Source organism: Octopus sinensis, linkage group LG7 (genome assembly GCF_006345805.1).
Source record: "Octopus sinensis linkage group LG7, ASM634580v1, whole genome shotgun sequence".
NCBI lineage: Eukaryota > Metazoa > Mollusca > Cephalopoda > Octopoda > Octopodidae > Octopus > Octopus sinensis.
In genome coordinates, this window is record NC_043003.1 from 92,358,921 (window position 1) to 92,376,633 (window position 17,713).

A 17,713-nucleotide genomic window follows, 5' to 3' on the forward strand; every position below is an offset into this window, starting at 1 on the left:
GAGTGGAAGCAGAGGAGAGAAGAAAGCTACAGAATCATCATCATCATCATCGTCGTTTAACGTCCACTTTCCATGCTAGCATGGGTTGAACGATTTGACTGAGGGCTGGCGACCCAGATGGCTGCACCAGGCTCCAATCTGATCTGGCAGAGTTTCTACAGCTGGATGCCCTTCCTAATGCCAACCACTCCGACAGTGTAGTGGGTGCTTTTACGTGCCACTGGCATGAGGGCCAGTCAGGCAGTACTGCCAACGGCCACGCTGAAATGGTGCTTTTTATGTGCCACCTACACAGGACCCAGTCCAGTGGCACTGACAGCGACCTTGCTCTATATAAATATTATGTAATGGTGTATGTGTGTGCGCATAGTATCTCAATGACTGACAATGGGGCAATGTTGGTAGTTTGGTAAATTATAGGCACCTTTATGAATGATTACAAGCATCTGCATAATACAATATGCAGCATTTCTTTTTATTATTACTATTAATTTATCAATATGATTAATGGAACTTAAACAACAAATTTTAAACCCCTTTGTTTATAAGAACTAAAACAACAGGGTTTTAATTTTAGTGAAATACATCAACAAAACACAAGATTTGTTTCAACGAATCGAGAATCTTACAAACCAAATACAGAAAGCAAAATTTGTCAGATAGTCTTCAGCTGGTACGTGGCGAGTTTCCAGAAAAGAAACATTATAAAATGGTTATGCATTATTGTATTATTTGTTTACAAAATAAATCTCTCTATATTTAAATGGCAAAATGTCTGTCTGTGTGTGTGTGTGTGTCCTTTATACAAATCCACAATTTTTCAGTTAGAGAGCTCGCACTTTCTATGGTCATTCAAAACCGTCCAAGGGTGGTCATGCACATCATTACATTTCCCCAGTCACCCTGCAAAGCCATTAAAAAAATCAATAGAAGTGACTTTTTTCATGAATTTTCTATCCAAAACCCAATCAAAATGCCCGAAACTTGATACACCAATTGAATACCAGCTAGCTGTATGTGATTGGTTGGAGATTTGGACAGTACTCGCGTGTATGTGTGCACGCACGCACGCAGCTGTATATAAATGCACTAGCACTATGAACTGGCATCACCAGGTCATAGTGCTAGTATAAGATAAAAAAAATTGTCAACTATTATTATATTCATTATATATATTGTTTCCAGTATAAATTAATATTTCCCCACCAATGTTCTAGGGACAGTCCCTAGAACATTGGTGGGGAAGAAAAAAAACTGCCAGTATGCCACATCAGATAGTTTGAGAAGCACTGGTCTACAGTGACACAGTCCCTCACCTTCCAACCTAAATTTACATTTACAGAATGGAAGGGAAAAGGAGAGATAGACTTGACTATTTCAAAACCTAAGTGTAGAAAGCCAGTCTTATGTATTGTAGTTTTTGTTATATTGCATATGTCTGTTAGCCAAATGAGAGATTCAGTGATGACCAGGTCTAGCATTTGTCATAACTCTGAAGGTTTTAGTAGCATGTTGTTCATGTTTAAGGGTGACAATGTTTTGTTTATATGTAGTGACTGAATCTCTGTGCAGTAAATAGAGGTAAATATTGGTCTGAGAGTATTTTTGAGGTCTCTATCTATGGAGGCAGTGTAAGTTTGTTACAGGGTGTCCACAGTGGATGTGGATGATGCTTAAAAGGGAAAGGTAAAAAGGAAAGAAGTGGTGATATCATCTACATATGAGTGAGTATTGATGGTAATGGCAAGTGGGCCAGTGATATATACAAGGAAGAGTTTTGAGGATAACTAAACTTTGGGGCACACCAGAGCTGAAAAACTGTGGATCAAAGAGAGCACCATCAATTCATGAAATCTAAGGATAGTAAATTGCTGTAAACAGTGGCAGCAATGTAAAATTGATGAGTGTGTAACTGGTTTATATTATCAACTCAGTTTCTCTCTAAGCGAATTTTGACAAAATTTCTGTGTTTAGATAAAACTTCATTTCAGTGGAAGATTTATCTCCCACCTGTTCAGTGCTAAACAAATACTAATCACATGGATCCTCATGATTCATTAAGGATTAACCAAGTAAAAATGCTGTTGACATGTATTGGGAGTAGTGGTGGATTTGAAGAGATTAAATAGGAAAGCAGGAGAAAGAGGAGATTTTAAAAGATTCTATAGGATCTTGTTTCATATAAGCTGGCAGAAGCAGTGAACACAGCTATCTTCTTTCTTTAATTTATATCAAATTTACAATAAGATGGAGTCTAATATACTAAAGCATGTCCAAAGAGATAACTTCTGTGTTTAGTTTATATAAGGCAACATAGAAGCTGCTAAACAATAAGTATTCATAAATAACATAGTTAAAATATAACTTGCATCTTTTTCTATAATCAAAGATTCTAATATGTGACTCAGTTCCTTTCATACTTCACACACAGCTGGTGTTAATCTTCTGGAAAGACTTTATATAAAATATTGAATGCAGTCACCTTCCCACACATTTAATATGAAATTTGGAGAATTGAGAGAGGGTTTTCGTCCATTTTTTTGAGTTAGCCATGAGAGGATGAGCAGGGCACATAATTTTTGCAGGCCCTGCTTGAACTAACAAGATCAGTGTAGCTGGAGTCAAGCTAAACAGCTGTAGGGTAGGTGGGGTAGCATTTTGTCTGGAAAAGTCAACTTCCCTAAACTATACTTTTACTTGTTTCAGTCATTTGACTGTGGCCATGCTGGAGCACCACCTTTAGTCGAGCAAATCGACCCCAGGACTTATTCTTTGTAAGCCTAGTACTTATTCTGTCAATCTCTTTTGCCAAACCGCTAAGTTACGGGAATGTAAACACACCAGCATCAGTTGTCAAGCGATGTTGGGGGGATACAGATACACATACATACATATATATGATGGGCTTCTTTGAGTTTCCATCTACCAAATCTAAATGGTCAGCCTTAGGCTATAGTAGAAGACACTTGCCCAAGGTGCTACCCAGTGGGACTGAACCTGGAACCATGTGGTTCATAAGCAAGCTACTTACCACACAGCCACTCCTACACCTATCATCAACATTTCAAATATAATTTTAAAAGAAAATCCAATCCCTATATCATTTGTCATTTAAATTACCCTTTTACTATGCTGGCATGGCTCAGAGGAAACTTACTGGAACAGCTTTTCTACAGCCAACTGCATTTCTTATCAAACCTAACCTGTTTCCAAGTAAGGCATTATTTCTTCTGGTCCTTCAAATAAACAATTCACTAGCTAGACATGTTTTCATTGAAGATGATAAATAATGGCACCATTTGTATGGACAGTGATCTTGTTTTTATGCAGTGGGCAAACAACATCAAGACAAGAAGAAGGATACCCACACAGACACACACAAAACGATTCTGATCTGTATAGCAATTCCACTCCCAAGGCATTGATCAATCTAAGACCATAGGAGAAGACACCTACCTGCAATGCCATGCAGTAAGAACATTAAACCACAAGATGCAAACTTCTTAACCACAGGGCCATGCCTATACAGTGTTAAGAAGGGCATGCAACCATAGAAAACAGGGCAAAGTAGACACTGGAGCACAATGCAACCCTTCAACATGTCAGTTCTTGTCAAACCATTCAATGTATGCCAGCATGCATGAAAGACAAATATTAAATGATGATATACATACAGACACATACAAATAATATTCTCTTCCAGATTTATATAAAAGGCATAAAATTTTCTGTAAAATATTATATCTGATGAGTCTTGGAAACAAGATGAAAGTGATAATATTTATCCAATAATCTGACTACCTCCTTTTTCTTAATATATAAAATCTGTGCATGGATATGTGTATATATATATATATATATATATATATGGTTTGTAGTGGTGTACGAACTAGAGTCCACCAAATTTTAATCACAAGACTTTGGTTCACCTGAGGGTATAGTAGAAGATACTTACCCAAGGTGCTGTTCAATGGACTCAAATCAGATGCCATGTAGTTGCAAAGTAATATCAACTATACAGCCATGCCTATACATATAATTTCCAACATAACCACAAGACCTTACCTTATGTGGGAGGGAGGGAAGGGTTAATGAAATCAATTCTAGTAATTATTTCAATTGGATCAATCAGAGTACCCGTTGAACTGAGAGGTGAAGAGATTCAAAAGGTTTCACAAAAGCTATCAAGATCCTCAGAATGAAGCACCATATTTATTATTTAAAACTGTGTTGAGACAGCAACTCATTTGTTGTAAATTAAGGTTTATTTAAAAAAAAATAAACTTACAGACTTCCATACACTACGTACTTTTTATAAAAGCATTAGTAAGGTATCAAGAATTAGGTCGTAGACTAGATTTAATTAAAATACTCACCACAAAAATAATTAAGAGAATTGGAGAAGTAAATTTCAAAATTATCACAGACAAAATTAGCTAGAAGAATAAATGAAAGCTACATATATTGACCAAAGGCAATTAATTAGTTGACATGCCAAGTTACTGAATGAATAACAAAGATCCAATTGTTCCAAAGCAGTACCATAAATTAGAAAACTAACTCCTCAACCACTCTCTGTTTTTTAGTTTATTGAGATGAGAAGTGGAGAGTGGGACTAGTCTTTCTTCACCTTACTTGTTTTAATCATTAGCCTGCAGCCATGTTGGGGTACTGCCTTGAAAATTTTTTAGTCAAATGAATCAACTCCAGTACATTTTTGTTTTCTTTTTTTGTTAAGCTTCATTTTTGCTGAACTGCTAAGTTACAGGGATGTAAGCACACCAACACTGGTTGTGAAGCAGTGATGGTTGTGGGGACCAGACGCTAAGACACACACACACACATCACATATATCATCATCATCTTCGTTTAGCGTCTGCTTTCCATGCTAGCATGGGTTGAACGGTTCAACTGGGGTCTGGGAAGCCAGAAGGCTGCACCAGGCCCAGTCTGATCTGGCAATGTTTCTATGGCTGGATGCCCTTCCTAACGCTAACCACTCCGTGAGTGTAGTGGGTGCTTTTTACGTGCCATCGGCACAGGTGCCAGACGAGGCTGGCAAACGGCCACGATCGAATGGTGCTTTTTACGTGCCACTGGCACATACATACATATATATATATATATATATATATATATATAAAATATACATTAGGCTTCTTTCAGCTTCTGCTTACTGAATCCACTCACAAGCCTTTGCTCAGCTGGAGGCTATGGGAGAAGACACTTGCCCAAGGTGTCAAGTAGTGGGATAGAATCCAGAACCATGTGGTTGGGAAGCAAGCTTCTTACCACACAGCTATGCCTGCCATGTTGAATCAGGTAGAGGAGACTTGTGAGAGTGAAGTAGAGAATGCTTGGTCTGGCCATCTGAAGATCAATTTCTTTAAGGGAAAGAAAAAAAAAAAGCAAAGAGGCAACTGAGTGAGAAAACCTGGCTGGGCAACATCTGCTAAAGGCATCCAAGTAGCCAGTGGTATTGTTTAACAAGGTAACAAGTATCAAGATCACCACACAAGAGGGCAACAATAAAACTGATCCAAGAGAAAACCTCATTGATGGTTGTGAAACCTACAAGAAATAGTAACTAGATTTTCCCTTAAATCACACCTTACCATTTAAGAAAAAGCAGGACACTGGATAATGTAGTCCTAGATACACTATGTCAGAAATTGATGGTCACAACAGAAACAAATCGTTAGTTTGCTTAATCAGTGCTGATCTGGGTCATAACCAGAATTATTTATAAGCTACTGCACTGTTTATATGATACTAAATGTATAAAAATTTAAATGAAGACTGAATCAAAGGAGCCTCTATTCACATGTTTGAGCAGCAAGAAATAACAGTCAAATCTCTTTCAAATCACATCTTACTATCTTTAAAAAGAATGACAAATTAAATAATGTGGTCTACTACATACAATAAGTGAGAATAAGGCAGAATGGTCCCTACTGGAACATTTTTGACTACAGAGCAGATCTAGGGCCATATACAGTGGATTAGATACATGTTCTATGAATAGTTCTGTAAAACTTTTTTTTTATAGTACTTATAATCTATGATGAATGAGGAAGGTGTATGAATAAAGTGTGTCAGGTAAGAAGTAGAATGGCAGAGGTAATGGTGGTGATTCAGGTACACAATAAGGCAGTGGTGACAGTAGATATGTTATAATAGTAGGAGTTTGTGAATGTTGGCTGGGAATGAATAGTTTAGTTAGACCACCCATGTGTATATAAGTAAGCTATGAAAAACAGAACAATGTGTATGAGTGGAGGGAGTGGGGATAGAACTATTACCTTTGGTTCACTCAGTGGAGTGTGGTGGTAGGAGGAGGAGAACAAAACTAGAAGAGTGCCACAAGAGTATAACTAACTATCTCTATAGGATCAATTAATGACTAATGTAAACATGTCACTAAAGAAATCAATACTAGGATTATAAAATGCTCGTGTATGAGTGTGGGTGGTGTATGTGTGTGTTGTGTATGAGAGTGAAAGTGCTCAGGTTTTGTAATTGTGTGAGCACATATATGCATGTGATTTTGCATGCATGCATAAATGTATGTGAGTGTGAATGAGTGAATAGTTGACAGAGTGGGCGAACAGTTACTTGAGTGTAAGTGGATGAGGGAGTGAATAAGAGTAAGTGGGTCTTGATAGATAGCTGAGAGAATGACCGGGTGAGTGTGAGTATATGGCATCATAGTCAGAGCTGGCAGAAACGTTAGCACGCTGGGTGAAATGCTTAGCAGTATTTTGCCTGTCTTTATGTTCTGAGTTCAAATTCCATCAAGGTTGACTTCGCCTTTCTTCTTTTCGGGATTGATAAATTAAGTACCAGTTGCATACTAGGGTTGATCTAATCAACCAAAATTTTTGGTATTAAAAAGGTTAACAGAGTGGAACTGTATATAATTGGTGGATTTAACCTCCAGTGAGGAATGAGGAATCTCAATTGTCACTGGAAAGTTCTATTGGGGTTAAAATTCAAATAGGAAGGTGGAAAATTATGATATTGTAAAACATTTAGTCTAGTATTTGTTTGTGCCTAGACTAGAAAAGAATATAAATATCTAGCTTATTGAGCTTTTGTGAGTGGAAACACCCAATTCATTGCCACAAGAGCCATTTATCTAGAGTAGATGTAGGGAAATAGTTGTAGGGAAGTGGTAGTGGTGTCAGCAGGTGAATCTTTCCCTGGCCTTATACATCAAGGTATACAATATACTGCAACAGTGACCCTAACCACTGGGCCAAGGATTAGTACCAGGTTTTAGAGCATTTTGAACTGAGCAGGCTGTGGTTCATTTTGACCCGTCGATCATTTTGAACTGGGCAGCATTATATATGTATTAGGTAAGTAAATATACGTAGGTGATTACAAGTGATCTAGACTTCTGGCAATTTGCTGTGCTTGAGAAGACATGCCAAGCTAAGTGAAATCTTGGTTGTGGCTAGTGACACACAAAAGGCACCTGTTGTAAAGGATATACATGGCTACTCACCTCATACAGGAGTGGGTGAGAGTAATTGGGGTGGAGCTGGAAAAAGAGATAAAAGAATGGCAATAAGGCATCAGGCTGGATCATCAAAGTAGAGACAAAAGAACGAGAGATTTGGAGACTTATATATATATATGTGTGTGTGTGTGTGTGTGTGTGTGTGTATATATATATATATATATATATATATATATATATGTGTGGTGTGTGTGTGTGTGTGTGTGTGTGTGTGTATATATATGTGTGTGTGTGTGTATATATATATATATATATATGTGTGTGTGTATATATATATATATATATGTATGTATATATATATACAAACACAAGGATGTGCTGAAGAGTTCCTGACTTTGGGTAAAAGAAAATACAAGGGGATCAGTTAATTATGATTTTATTCCACATATCCCCCTCTTGGATTCACACACTTATTGCAATGGCCCCTCAGTTTTTTTTCTAAGCCCTGCAAAAGAACTTGGTAGGATAGGCCTTCAATCAGGTCATTTGCGATATCCTTAAAGCCAGGAACTTTGCAGCACCCCCTTGAGTGTGTGTGTGTGTGTATGTGTGTGTATAAACCATTAGAATACTCAAATACTTATAATTGACTTGTACAGTTATCACTAATTTTCGTAATTAGTTTGTTGAATGGGTGTACTACAATAACAATATCATTATTATAGAGAGCTAGCAGAATTGATAGAACAGCAGAAAAAGAAATGTAATGCTACATTTGTTCCAACCTTGTATGTTTCAGGATCAAATCCTATCAAGGTTAACTTTGCCTATTATACTTTCAGTGTTGATAAAATTAGCACCAGTTTAACACAAGGATCAATGTAACAAACTTACCCCTTCTCCTCCTAAAATTGCTGGTCATAAGCCAAAATTTGAAACCAATTGCCATTGATAATATTATTATCATTATTATTTAGTAGTAGTAGTGAAAACAGATTACTTAGATTCTCTTCTACCATACCTATCAATAATATTTGTTAATTCTTCTACAGGCCTTCTTTTAACTTTAGTTCAGAATCTAAAATGGATTCAGGTGGAATAAGCTAGACAGTGCAAGTGAGAGGTGTCAACTGCTTGACTATACAAATATATAACAGAACTTTAAAAAAAAAAAAAGACTAAAATACTTGAAACTCCAGATTTGAATTTGTGATGTGAGAAGCTTGCTTCTCAACCACATGGCTCTGAGTTCAATTTCAATGCATGTGGACAAGTGTCTTCTATTATAGCCTTGGGCCAACCATATATATATGGTATGATTGTGAGAGTGAGTAAGTGAGAGAATGTGTCTTTTTGCTTTGACATTGTGTGATAGTCAGAAATGAAAGGTGTTCTTTGTTTGCAATCTTCCATGAAATATTACCTTATTTGGAAATGGGTGAGGGTTGGCAACAGGAAAGGTATCTGACTGGAGAAAATCTGCCTCAACAAAATTCTGCCCAACCCATGTGAGTATGCAAAAGCAAATGTATAAACAATGATGATGAAATTAACAATCTCTCAACAGAAACTGTGGAACACAAAACTAAATGTCATACAGTATTTGGTGCTATTTACGCAACAGATAAGATTCTGATATCAAATCTTACCAGGATAATAAAAAACAAAAGAATAAAAATTAAAAAAGCCTTGTGAGTATATTTGGTAGACAGAAACTGAAAGAAACCCGTTGTGTATATATATGTATATATCAGGTCATCCCATAAGTTCTGTCCAATTTTACCTTTTTTTAAATTGAATGAAATTTAATAGTATTTTAGAATGTCTAATGAAATTAAAAATCATTTTTATGCATTTGTGTACATTTAAACTAATTAAATATTATTTTACAGAATAACAGAATTAAAATTTCTTTGATTAAAACCCTTTCTAACATGGAAGTATCTAAAGAGCATTTGAGGCATATAATGCTTTATGAGTGCAGAAAAGGAAACTCTACAGCCGAAGCGACTCGAAACATACACTCAGTTTATGGGAAAGAATGCTTGAATGAAAGAACTTGCAGAAGATGGCTTGCAAAATTCAAAAGTGGAGATTTCAGCCTTGAAGATGAAGGTTAAACAGGACGTCCAGTTGAGTTTGATGATAAGCTCCTTGAGGTATTACTTGAAGAAAATCCTGCATTATCAGTTGAAGAATTGGCGATAAAGCTTAGTTCAAACCATACAACTGTTCATTGTCATCTTCAACAACTTGGAAAGGTACCTAAAGTTGGAAAATGGGTGCCTCATGAATTGTCCGAAATCAACCGCAAATCCCGAGTTGACATCTGCTCTTCTCTCCATTCTCGCAAACTCATTTCACCCTTTTTGGATAGACTTCTGACCGGTGACAGAAAATGGATCTTCTATCGAAATGCTAAATGTCATAAACAGTGGCTTGGTAAAAGAGAAAAAGCTCAACCACAACCAAGAAGGGAACTTCATGGAAAAAAGGTTCTTCTCTCTATCTGGTGGGATTGCAAAGGAGTAATTTACTTTGAATTGTTACCACCTAATGCAACAATTAATGCTCAAGTCTACTGTCAGCAATTAGAGCATTTGAACCAAGCTTTGAAGTAAAAAAAAAAGACCTGCTTTAGTGAATTGAAAAGGAGTGATGTTTCATCAGGACAATGCACAACCCCACACTGCAAAGATCACATCACAGAAGATCGAAGAGCTTGGTTGGGAAAAAATTCCCCATCCACCTTATTCACCTGACCTTGTTCCTACAGACTACCATTTGTTTCGTAGTTTACTAACTCATTTGGGGGACATAACTTTCGCAAGCCAGGAGGAGGTCGAAACTGACATTTCAGAGTTCTTCGCTTGGAAACCAAAAGAGTTTTACATTGATGAGATTGTAAATAAATGGAAGGGAGTTGTAGATAAGCAGGGAAAGTACATTGATGATTAAATTACAATTAAATATAACATCTGATCACTTGTTTTCTTTATTCAAAATTTGGACAGAACTTATGGGATGACCTGATATATATATATATATATTTATGTGTCTTTGTGTTTGCCCCTCCCATTATCACTTGACAACTGATGCTGGTGTGTTTATATCTCTGTAAGTTAGTAGTTTGGCAAAAAAGACCAATAGAATAAGTACTAGGCTTATAAAGAATAAGTCCTGTGGTTGATTTCTTTGACCAAAACACTTTAAGGTGGGGCTCCAGTATTGCCACAGTGAAATGACTGAAACAAGACTAAAAGAATACTATGGAATGAACTCAGAAATCTAACTGATCACTATAGCAATTCAATGGTAATACAAGTAATTAAAAGGTGTGATAACAGGTTAAACATGATCTTTGGGCCTATGGCAGCTGGCATACACCTGCTCTGTTGGTTGCTCCTCCCACTTAGTTTCACTGGTGGTTGCTAACTGTGGACAGCTTTCAGACAAATTGTTGGTCACAGCATAGATACAGGACAGACTAGCACATACCAGTTACTGTTAGAGTCCAATATGTCATTTGAACAGGAGTCAACTAGAGAGTATCTACAAGGATATTTAACTTGCTAGAGAAAACAGCCAAACCTCCTTAAAATTACACTAGTTTTTTTTAGAAAAAACAAAGACACGTTAGAAAATATAGTCCTCAGTACACTATGCCTGAAGCAAAAAAGGATAGGTGGACTTTGGTTGGAACATATCTAACCATAGATATTCTTAATCAGAACTGACTTGGAGCTCAATGAATGTACCATTTTGCTAGAAATAGCAACCAAGTTTTACATACAATGTACACTCCTGTGAAAATGAGAACACATAGGCAATATAGTCATCGAGGCACTATATCTGAGAAAAATATAAAATGGCCATGGCTGGAATGCCTTTGGTTACAAGTCTACTTGCTGGAGACTGATCTGGGACTGAATAATGATGACAATAGTAAGCCAAAGAGGGCTACACTATCCTAACCAAACAATAGTAGACAATAATATACATGTTGAATAATACATTTCTAGTTGACATAAACCTGAAGGATTATTAAACATTAGTCATCATCATCATTATCATAATAATAATAATAATAAAATTACTGGCAGCTTCATTATACACGAGATATTTATAGTTTCTGACTAAATACATTGAGATCACAAAATGGTTTCAAAAGACTTTAAACAAATGAATTTGTCGTGGGAACTTCTTACAAGCTATAATACCAGCCTGTCTTTAAGCATGTAAACAGGAAGACAAAGCAAACAGCATAGTCCTTGAATCTGCTTCCTTCTTCCTACATGCTTGGCTGCTTTATAAAGAGTAGTTTCTAAACATTGCTTTAATGACAACAATCTCTTGTGACCAAGTATCCCATAAATTTGTTCCCTTTACATTAAGAAAGTTTGGCTGTTTGAATTACAAATGCACTCCAATGAATGGACTTTCACAAAATATTAAGGAAATCTATCTATTATGTAATCACTTAACATTAAAAATATTATTCTTTACTACCCACAAGGGGCTAAACACAGAGGGGACAAACAAGGATAGACAAACGGATCAAGTTGATTACATCGACCCCAGTGCGTAACTGGTACTTAATCTATCGACCCCGAAAGGATGAAAGGCAAAGTCGACCTCGGCGGAATTTGAACTCAGAACGTAACGCCAGACAAAATACGGCTACGCATTTCGTTGGCGTGGTAACGTTTCTGCCAGCTCGCCGCCTAACATTAAAAATAGCAATCAAATTTCCCTCATTTAACACCTATCATCTTAAAACAGACACAGTGAATAACCCCTTTGATACTAACCTGCCTTTCATAAGAGCATTAGTGATAGGTTCATGATGCTCTTGGTTCCTTTCTATTTGGTAGAGATGGTTGCTATTGAAAACCACAAACAAATACTAGACTAAATGTTTTACAATATCATAATTTTCCACCTTCCTATTTGGATTTTAACTCCAATAGAACTTTCCAGTGACAATGGAGGTTCCTCATTCCTCACTGGAGGTTAAATCCACCAATTATATACAGTTCCACTCTGTTAACCTTTTTAATACCAACCTGTTTGAGAACATCTTTGGCTTATAATCCAAGTGACCTGTTTTAAAGTGATCTAAATTTAGACCTATTAATATTCCAAATACTAGCTTTAAAATTACAGTTATTTTCCTAAATTCTTCATGATTTTAAAAATTAAAACAAAAGCAGTGTATTTCAACAAAAATATCTTTTATTTTGTTTCAGTCATTAGACTGTGAAGAACTGCTTTTTAGTCAAATGAATCAACTCCAGAACTTATTTTTCTAAGCCTGATACTTATTCTATCGTCTCTCTTGCCAAACTGCTAAGTTATGAGGATGTAAACACACCAACACCAGCTGTGAAGTGATGGTAGGGGACAAACAGACACAAAGACACACATAAAGATATATATATATATATATATAAACACACAAAGATATATATATATATATAATATATATATATATATATTATATATATATACATATATATATATATATATACATACATTTGTATTCTTTCATTCTTTCCTTCTCTCTATCAGCCCTTTCACACTTCAATCTTTCGTTCCCCCTCTCTCACATTTCCTGGCCTTCCCGTCATGCTCACTTTCCCTCTTTCACTTCACTGTGTCTCTTTCATTTTTCTCTCGCCCCTCCTAAATTCTTCTATCCCTCTACCTCTACCTCTCTCTCTTCTCTCCCTATGTGACCAGTGTTCGGCCAGGCCTGACCTTTCTTTCTTGGTTGGACTACTGTCTGTGCAACATCTATATTCCTTCCTGTGCTTGTTAAATCTTATGTCCCTGCCATAAGGCTTTACTTCCACACACGCCAGCTTAATTTAATTCATCCTTAGTCGAAAGACACCTGTTGTTATGTTATTTGTATTTTTGTAATATTTCTCTGTATTTTTTCCCATTATTGTTTTTGTATACATTCACTGCTTTCTTCCAAGAAATGTAATGCTCTTAGCTTATTTTTTCCTTGGGGCTGGCCAGATTGGAGCAATCTCAAGTATAACCAGCTGGAATTGCAAATATAATCTGGAACTTGACTGAGGATAGAAAACTCTAAATGATTTGTCCTTGTTTTCCTTGTATCGTCTGTCTGGATATTTTGTTGTCCCTTTTTTGTTTCACCTAACTGTCAGGATGTTTTGCGTTCTTGTCCCATTTTTGTATTATATATATATATAGAAATGTATGTATGATAGGCTTTTTTCAGTTTCTATCAGCCAAATTCACTCAAAGGACTTCGGTTGGCTTGAGGCTATAATAGAAGACACTTGCTCAAGGTGCTGCTCAGTGGGACTGAACTTGGAACCATGTGGATGGGAAGCAAGCTTTTTACCACACAGCCATGTCTGCTCCTGTGCCAATTAAAAGGTCAAAGAACCTTAATAAAAAGACATTTTTAAGCAATAATAATCAGTTCCATTTCCTTATTATTGCTGTATTCCACCTCCTACTACCATATAGAGAAAGATTCAGCCTTTATGTGTTGTTTAAATAGTCAAGAGGTGGTAGAAAACTAACTAGAACATAATAGCTAACCTGATTAGGCAGGTAAAAATCTCACGTGTATATTGGTGTGAAGTATGTTATTCACCAAGGTGACATCACAGTAAACAAACAGGAGACAATGGTGACAAAGAGAACACAGTAGTTATAGATTACAATGAAGTAGATGACAGTTTGTTCAATGAATTTGCTATTCACTGTCTACGACAACAGCAACTGTAGGATCAGGTTGCAGCAAATAGTTAAGTTTTAATAGACGATCTTAGATTACCCTGCAAGGAGTGTGTGTATGTATATATATAATATATATATATATATATATATATATATATATATATATAATCATCATCATCATCTTCATTTAGTGTCAGCTTTCCATGCTAGCATGGATTGGATGGTTCAACTGGGGTCTCGGAAGCCAGAAGGCTGCACCAGACCCAGTCTGATCTGGCAATGTTTCTACGGCTGGATGCCCTTCCTAACGCCAACCACTCCGTGAGTGTAGTGGGTGCTTTTTACGTGCCACCGGCACAGGTGCCAGACGAGGCTGGCAAATATATACATATATATATATATATATACATAATCATATATATATACATACATATGCATACATACATACATACATACATATACATACACACACATATACATACATACATACATATACATACATACATACATACATACATATATATATATATATATATATATACACACATATTGAGGGGAAAGAGAAAATAGGAAAAAAGCAGTACGATGGAAAACATCCAATGTTGAATGATTTCATAAGAAATAATTTTAAATGTTTGCTAACATTGCATTTGCTGTGTCAAGGTGGAGCAGAGTAGTTAGTGAATTAATTACTAAAATAGAAAAACAGGGAACTATACCAAGGTGATTGATATAAGTGTGTGTGTGTGTGTGTGTGTGTGTGCGCACAGGTATGGCTCTGTGTAAGAAGCTTGCTACCCAATCACATGGCATCTTGGATAAAGCTTTGTGAGTGGATTTGATTTGTTGATGGGTGGAAACTGAAAGGTGGAAACTGAAAGAAGCCTGGTGTGTGTGTGTATAGTAGTAGCAAGCATCCATCAGTCTCAAGAAGCTATGGATCTGCACCCAAAGAAATCGTGTCAGCTGCTGATGGTGGTACAGTGTTTGTTGTGGCCATACAAGCCCACACAGGAGTGGCAGTCACACATGCAGTGAGTGCATTTGAAGAAGCTCTCTGCCGGCACTACTAGTTTTTCCTTCCATCGAGTGCGCTTTTCTTTGATGGTGAGTTCCTGTTTTCTTCCACTTGCTTCATCCTCTTTCGCAGCATTTGTTTCCAGTGTAGGCAATCATTTGCAACCTCTTCTCATCTTAGGACATCCAGATCAAGTGACTTCATGCTTTTGCGCTAGTGGCCAATTCCCCATAGAGGAGGTCTTTTAGGATCCTTCTGTCCGGCATATGATATACATAACTGAGCCAGTGTAGATGGTGCTGGTGGGTATCTTGGCACAGTCGAGGACTTTGGTGTCAGTGATGTGGTTAGTCCACTTAATATCCAAGATGCGTCTCAAATTAGGAAGGCGGAAGACATTGAGACACTGTTCCTGTCTGGAGTAGAGGCTCCACATTTCAGTGCCATAAAGTAGCATACTAAGGACACACACCTTATAGGCAGCAATATTTAGAGCATCTTTCTCACATCACAACACTGGATCACAATTAGAATAGTGTGTGTATGTATGTATGTATGTATGAACATGTGTCAATGCATATAGTAAATTAAGATAAATCTTTTAAAAAATCCATATTCATTTTAGGAACTTTAGCACATGCAAACACACACACACACACACTTGCTATATCTATATATGAGGGTATACATGTTTGCACATACAAAGCAAGAAAAAGAAAGAATTGAAAGAAAAAAAAACAGGAATGGCTGCATGGTAAGAAGCTTGTTTCCCAAACACATGGCTGTAGGTTCAGTCCCATTGCATGGCACCAGGTGCAAATGTCTTCTACTGTAGCCTCAAGCTGACAAAAGCCTTGTGAGTGGATTCGGTAGACAGAAGTCAAAAAGAAGCACGATGTATGTGTGTGTCTTTGTGTCCGTGTTTGTCCCCCACCACCACTCAACAACCATTGGTGGTGTGTTTATGTCACCATAACTTAGCAGTTCAGCAAAAGAGTCCAATAGAATAAGTACCAGGCTTACAAAAAGTTTTTAAAAAAAATAAAGATCCTTCAAGGTGGTGCCCCAGTATGGCTGCAGTCTAATGAATGGAAAAAGTAAAAGTTATAAAAGATTCAAAGATCAGAAACATGAAAATCAGAACATCTGAAGTTACAGCTTTTAATAAATCATAGGCACAGGAGTGGCTGTGTGGTAAGTAGCTTGCTTACCAACCATATGGTTCCAGGTTCAGTCACACTGCGTGGCATCTTGGACAAGTGTCTTCTACTATAGCCTCGGGCTGACCAAAGGCTTGTGAGTGGATTTGGTAGACAGAAACTGAAAGAAGCCCGTTGTATATATGTGTATATATATATATGTGTGTGTGTGTGTGTGTGTTTGTGTTTGTCGCCCTAACATCGCTTGACAACCGCTGCTGGCATGTTTACGTTCCCGTAACTTAGCGGTTCGGCAAAAGAGACCGATAGAATAAGTACTAGGCCTACAAAGAATAAGTCCTGGGGTTGATTTGCTCGACTAAAGGTGGTGCTCCAACATGGCCACAGTCAAATGACTGAAACAAGTAAAAGAGACACACACACACACACACACACACACACACAAGATACAATTGAGGAAGATTTTCCAGTTACTTCTAACAAGCCAAAAAGGACAAAGGAGATTATGGCTTCATGGTTTTTTTGTTTTTATCAGCCTACACAATCAGTGTTGATCTAGGTTAAACAATGACATCAACTCTTACTGTTTAGCTAGAAAAGATGACACACCCATTTCACGGATAAAAATGTTCTCTACAAAGTAAATAGTTATTGTTTAGAAAAAAAAATAGATAAAATACACTAAAAAAGTCATAAATCAGAATAGCTTGTGCAACAATTCATATTTTAATGTAAATTGGCAAACTGAATGTCCCCACCTAATGTAAATAGTAATTTTAAAAAATCAAACCTATAAAATACAAAGATCAGATAGGAAAGCAGGGGATACAAACATTTAGAGTGTAAGTGTGTGTGTATATAATATACATATATATATATATATATATAAGAGATAATGGTGTCATTGAGACCCAAAGGTGTCAGGTAATGCTGAATAAGTGCTATAGACAGACCATAGTTAAGTTCCAGATTCAGTAATATTGCGAATAAAGGGTTCAACGTTGGTTCTATGTCAGCGTTTGTATATAAGAATCTTTTGCGTAATAAACTAACTATGACTTAACTTTTCCTCTCACACCGTCTCTAATGAAGGGATATTATTAATTAATATCCTAGAAACAGCTGTAAGATTTTCTATTTATAAATACTCTAATATCTATACAGCCTTGGTTTTTTTTATCTTATACTAGCAGTATCGCCCGGCGTTGCTCGGGTTTGTAAGGGAAATAACTATATAAGCATTTTTAGAGAGTTACTTCCCTTATAGATGCCAATTCGGGCTTTCTTAGCCATTTCTGTTTTGGTGTCTTCAAGCCATGAAGTCGTTGTTCTAAAAGAACGCTGGTC

The 17,713-nt window shown here is 36.7% G+C and overlaps 1 protein-coding gene across 9 annotated transcripts in view; it reads right to left on the reverse strand.

The window, feature by feature from the left end:
• LOC115214001 (apoptosis-stimulating of p53 protein 2) overlaps window positions 1-17,713 on the reverse strand; it is a 210,716-nt gene that overhangs the window by 24,577 nt on the left and 168,426 nt on the right. For 5 of the 9 annotated variants that reach the window (XM_029783010.2, XM_036504936.1, XM_036504938.1 and 2 more), the window contains one exon: window positions 7,511-7,546. The exons of the other annotated variants lie outside the window; for them this stretch is intronic. In XM_029783010.2, coding sequence (XP_029638870.1) covers window positions 7,511-7,546 — 36 coding nt within the window. The remainder of the gene's footprint in view (window positions 1-7,510; window positions 7,547-17,713) is intronic. 9 annotated transcript variants of the gene reach the window in all.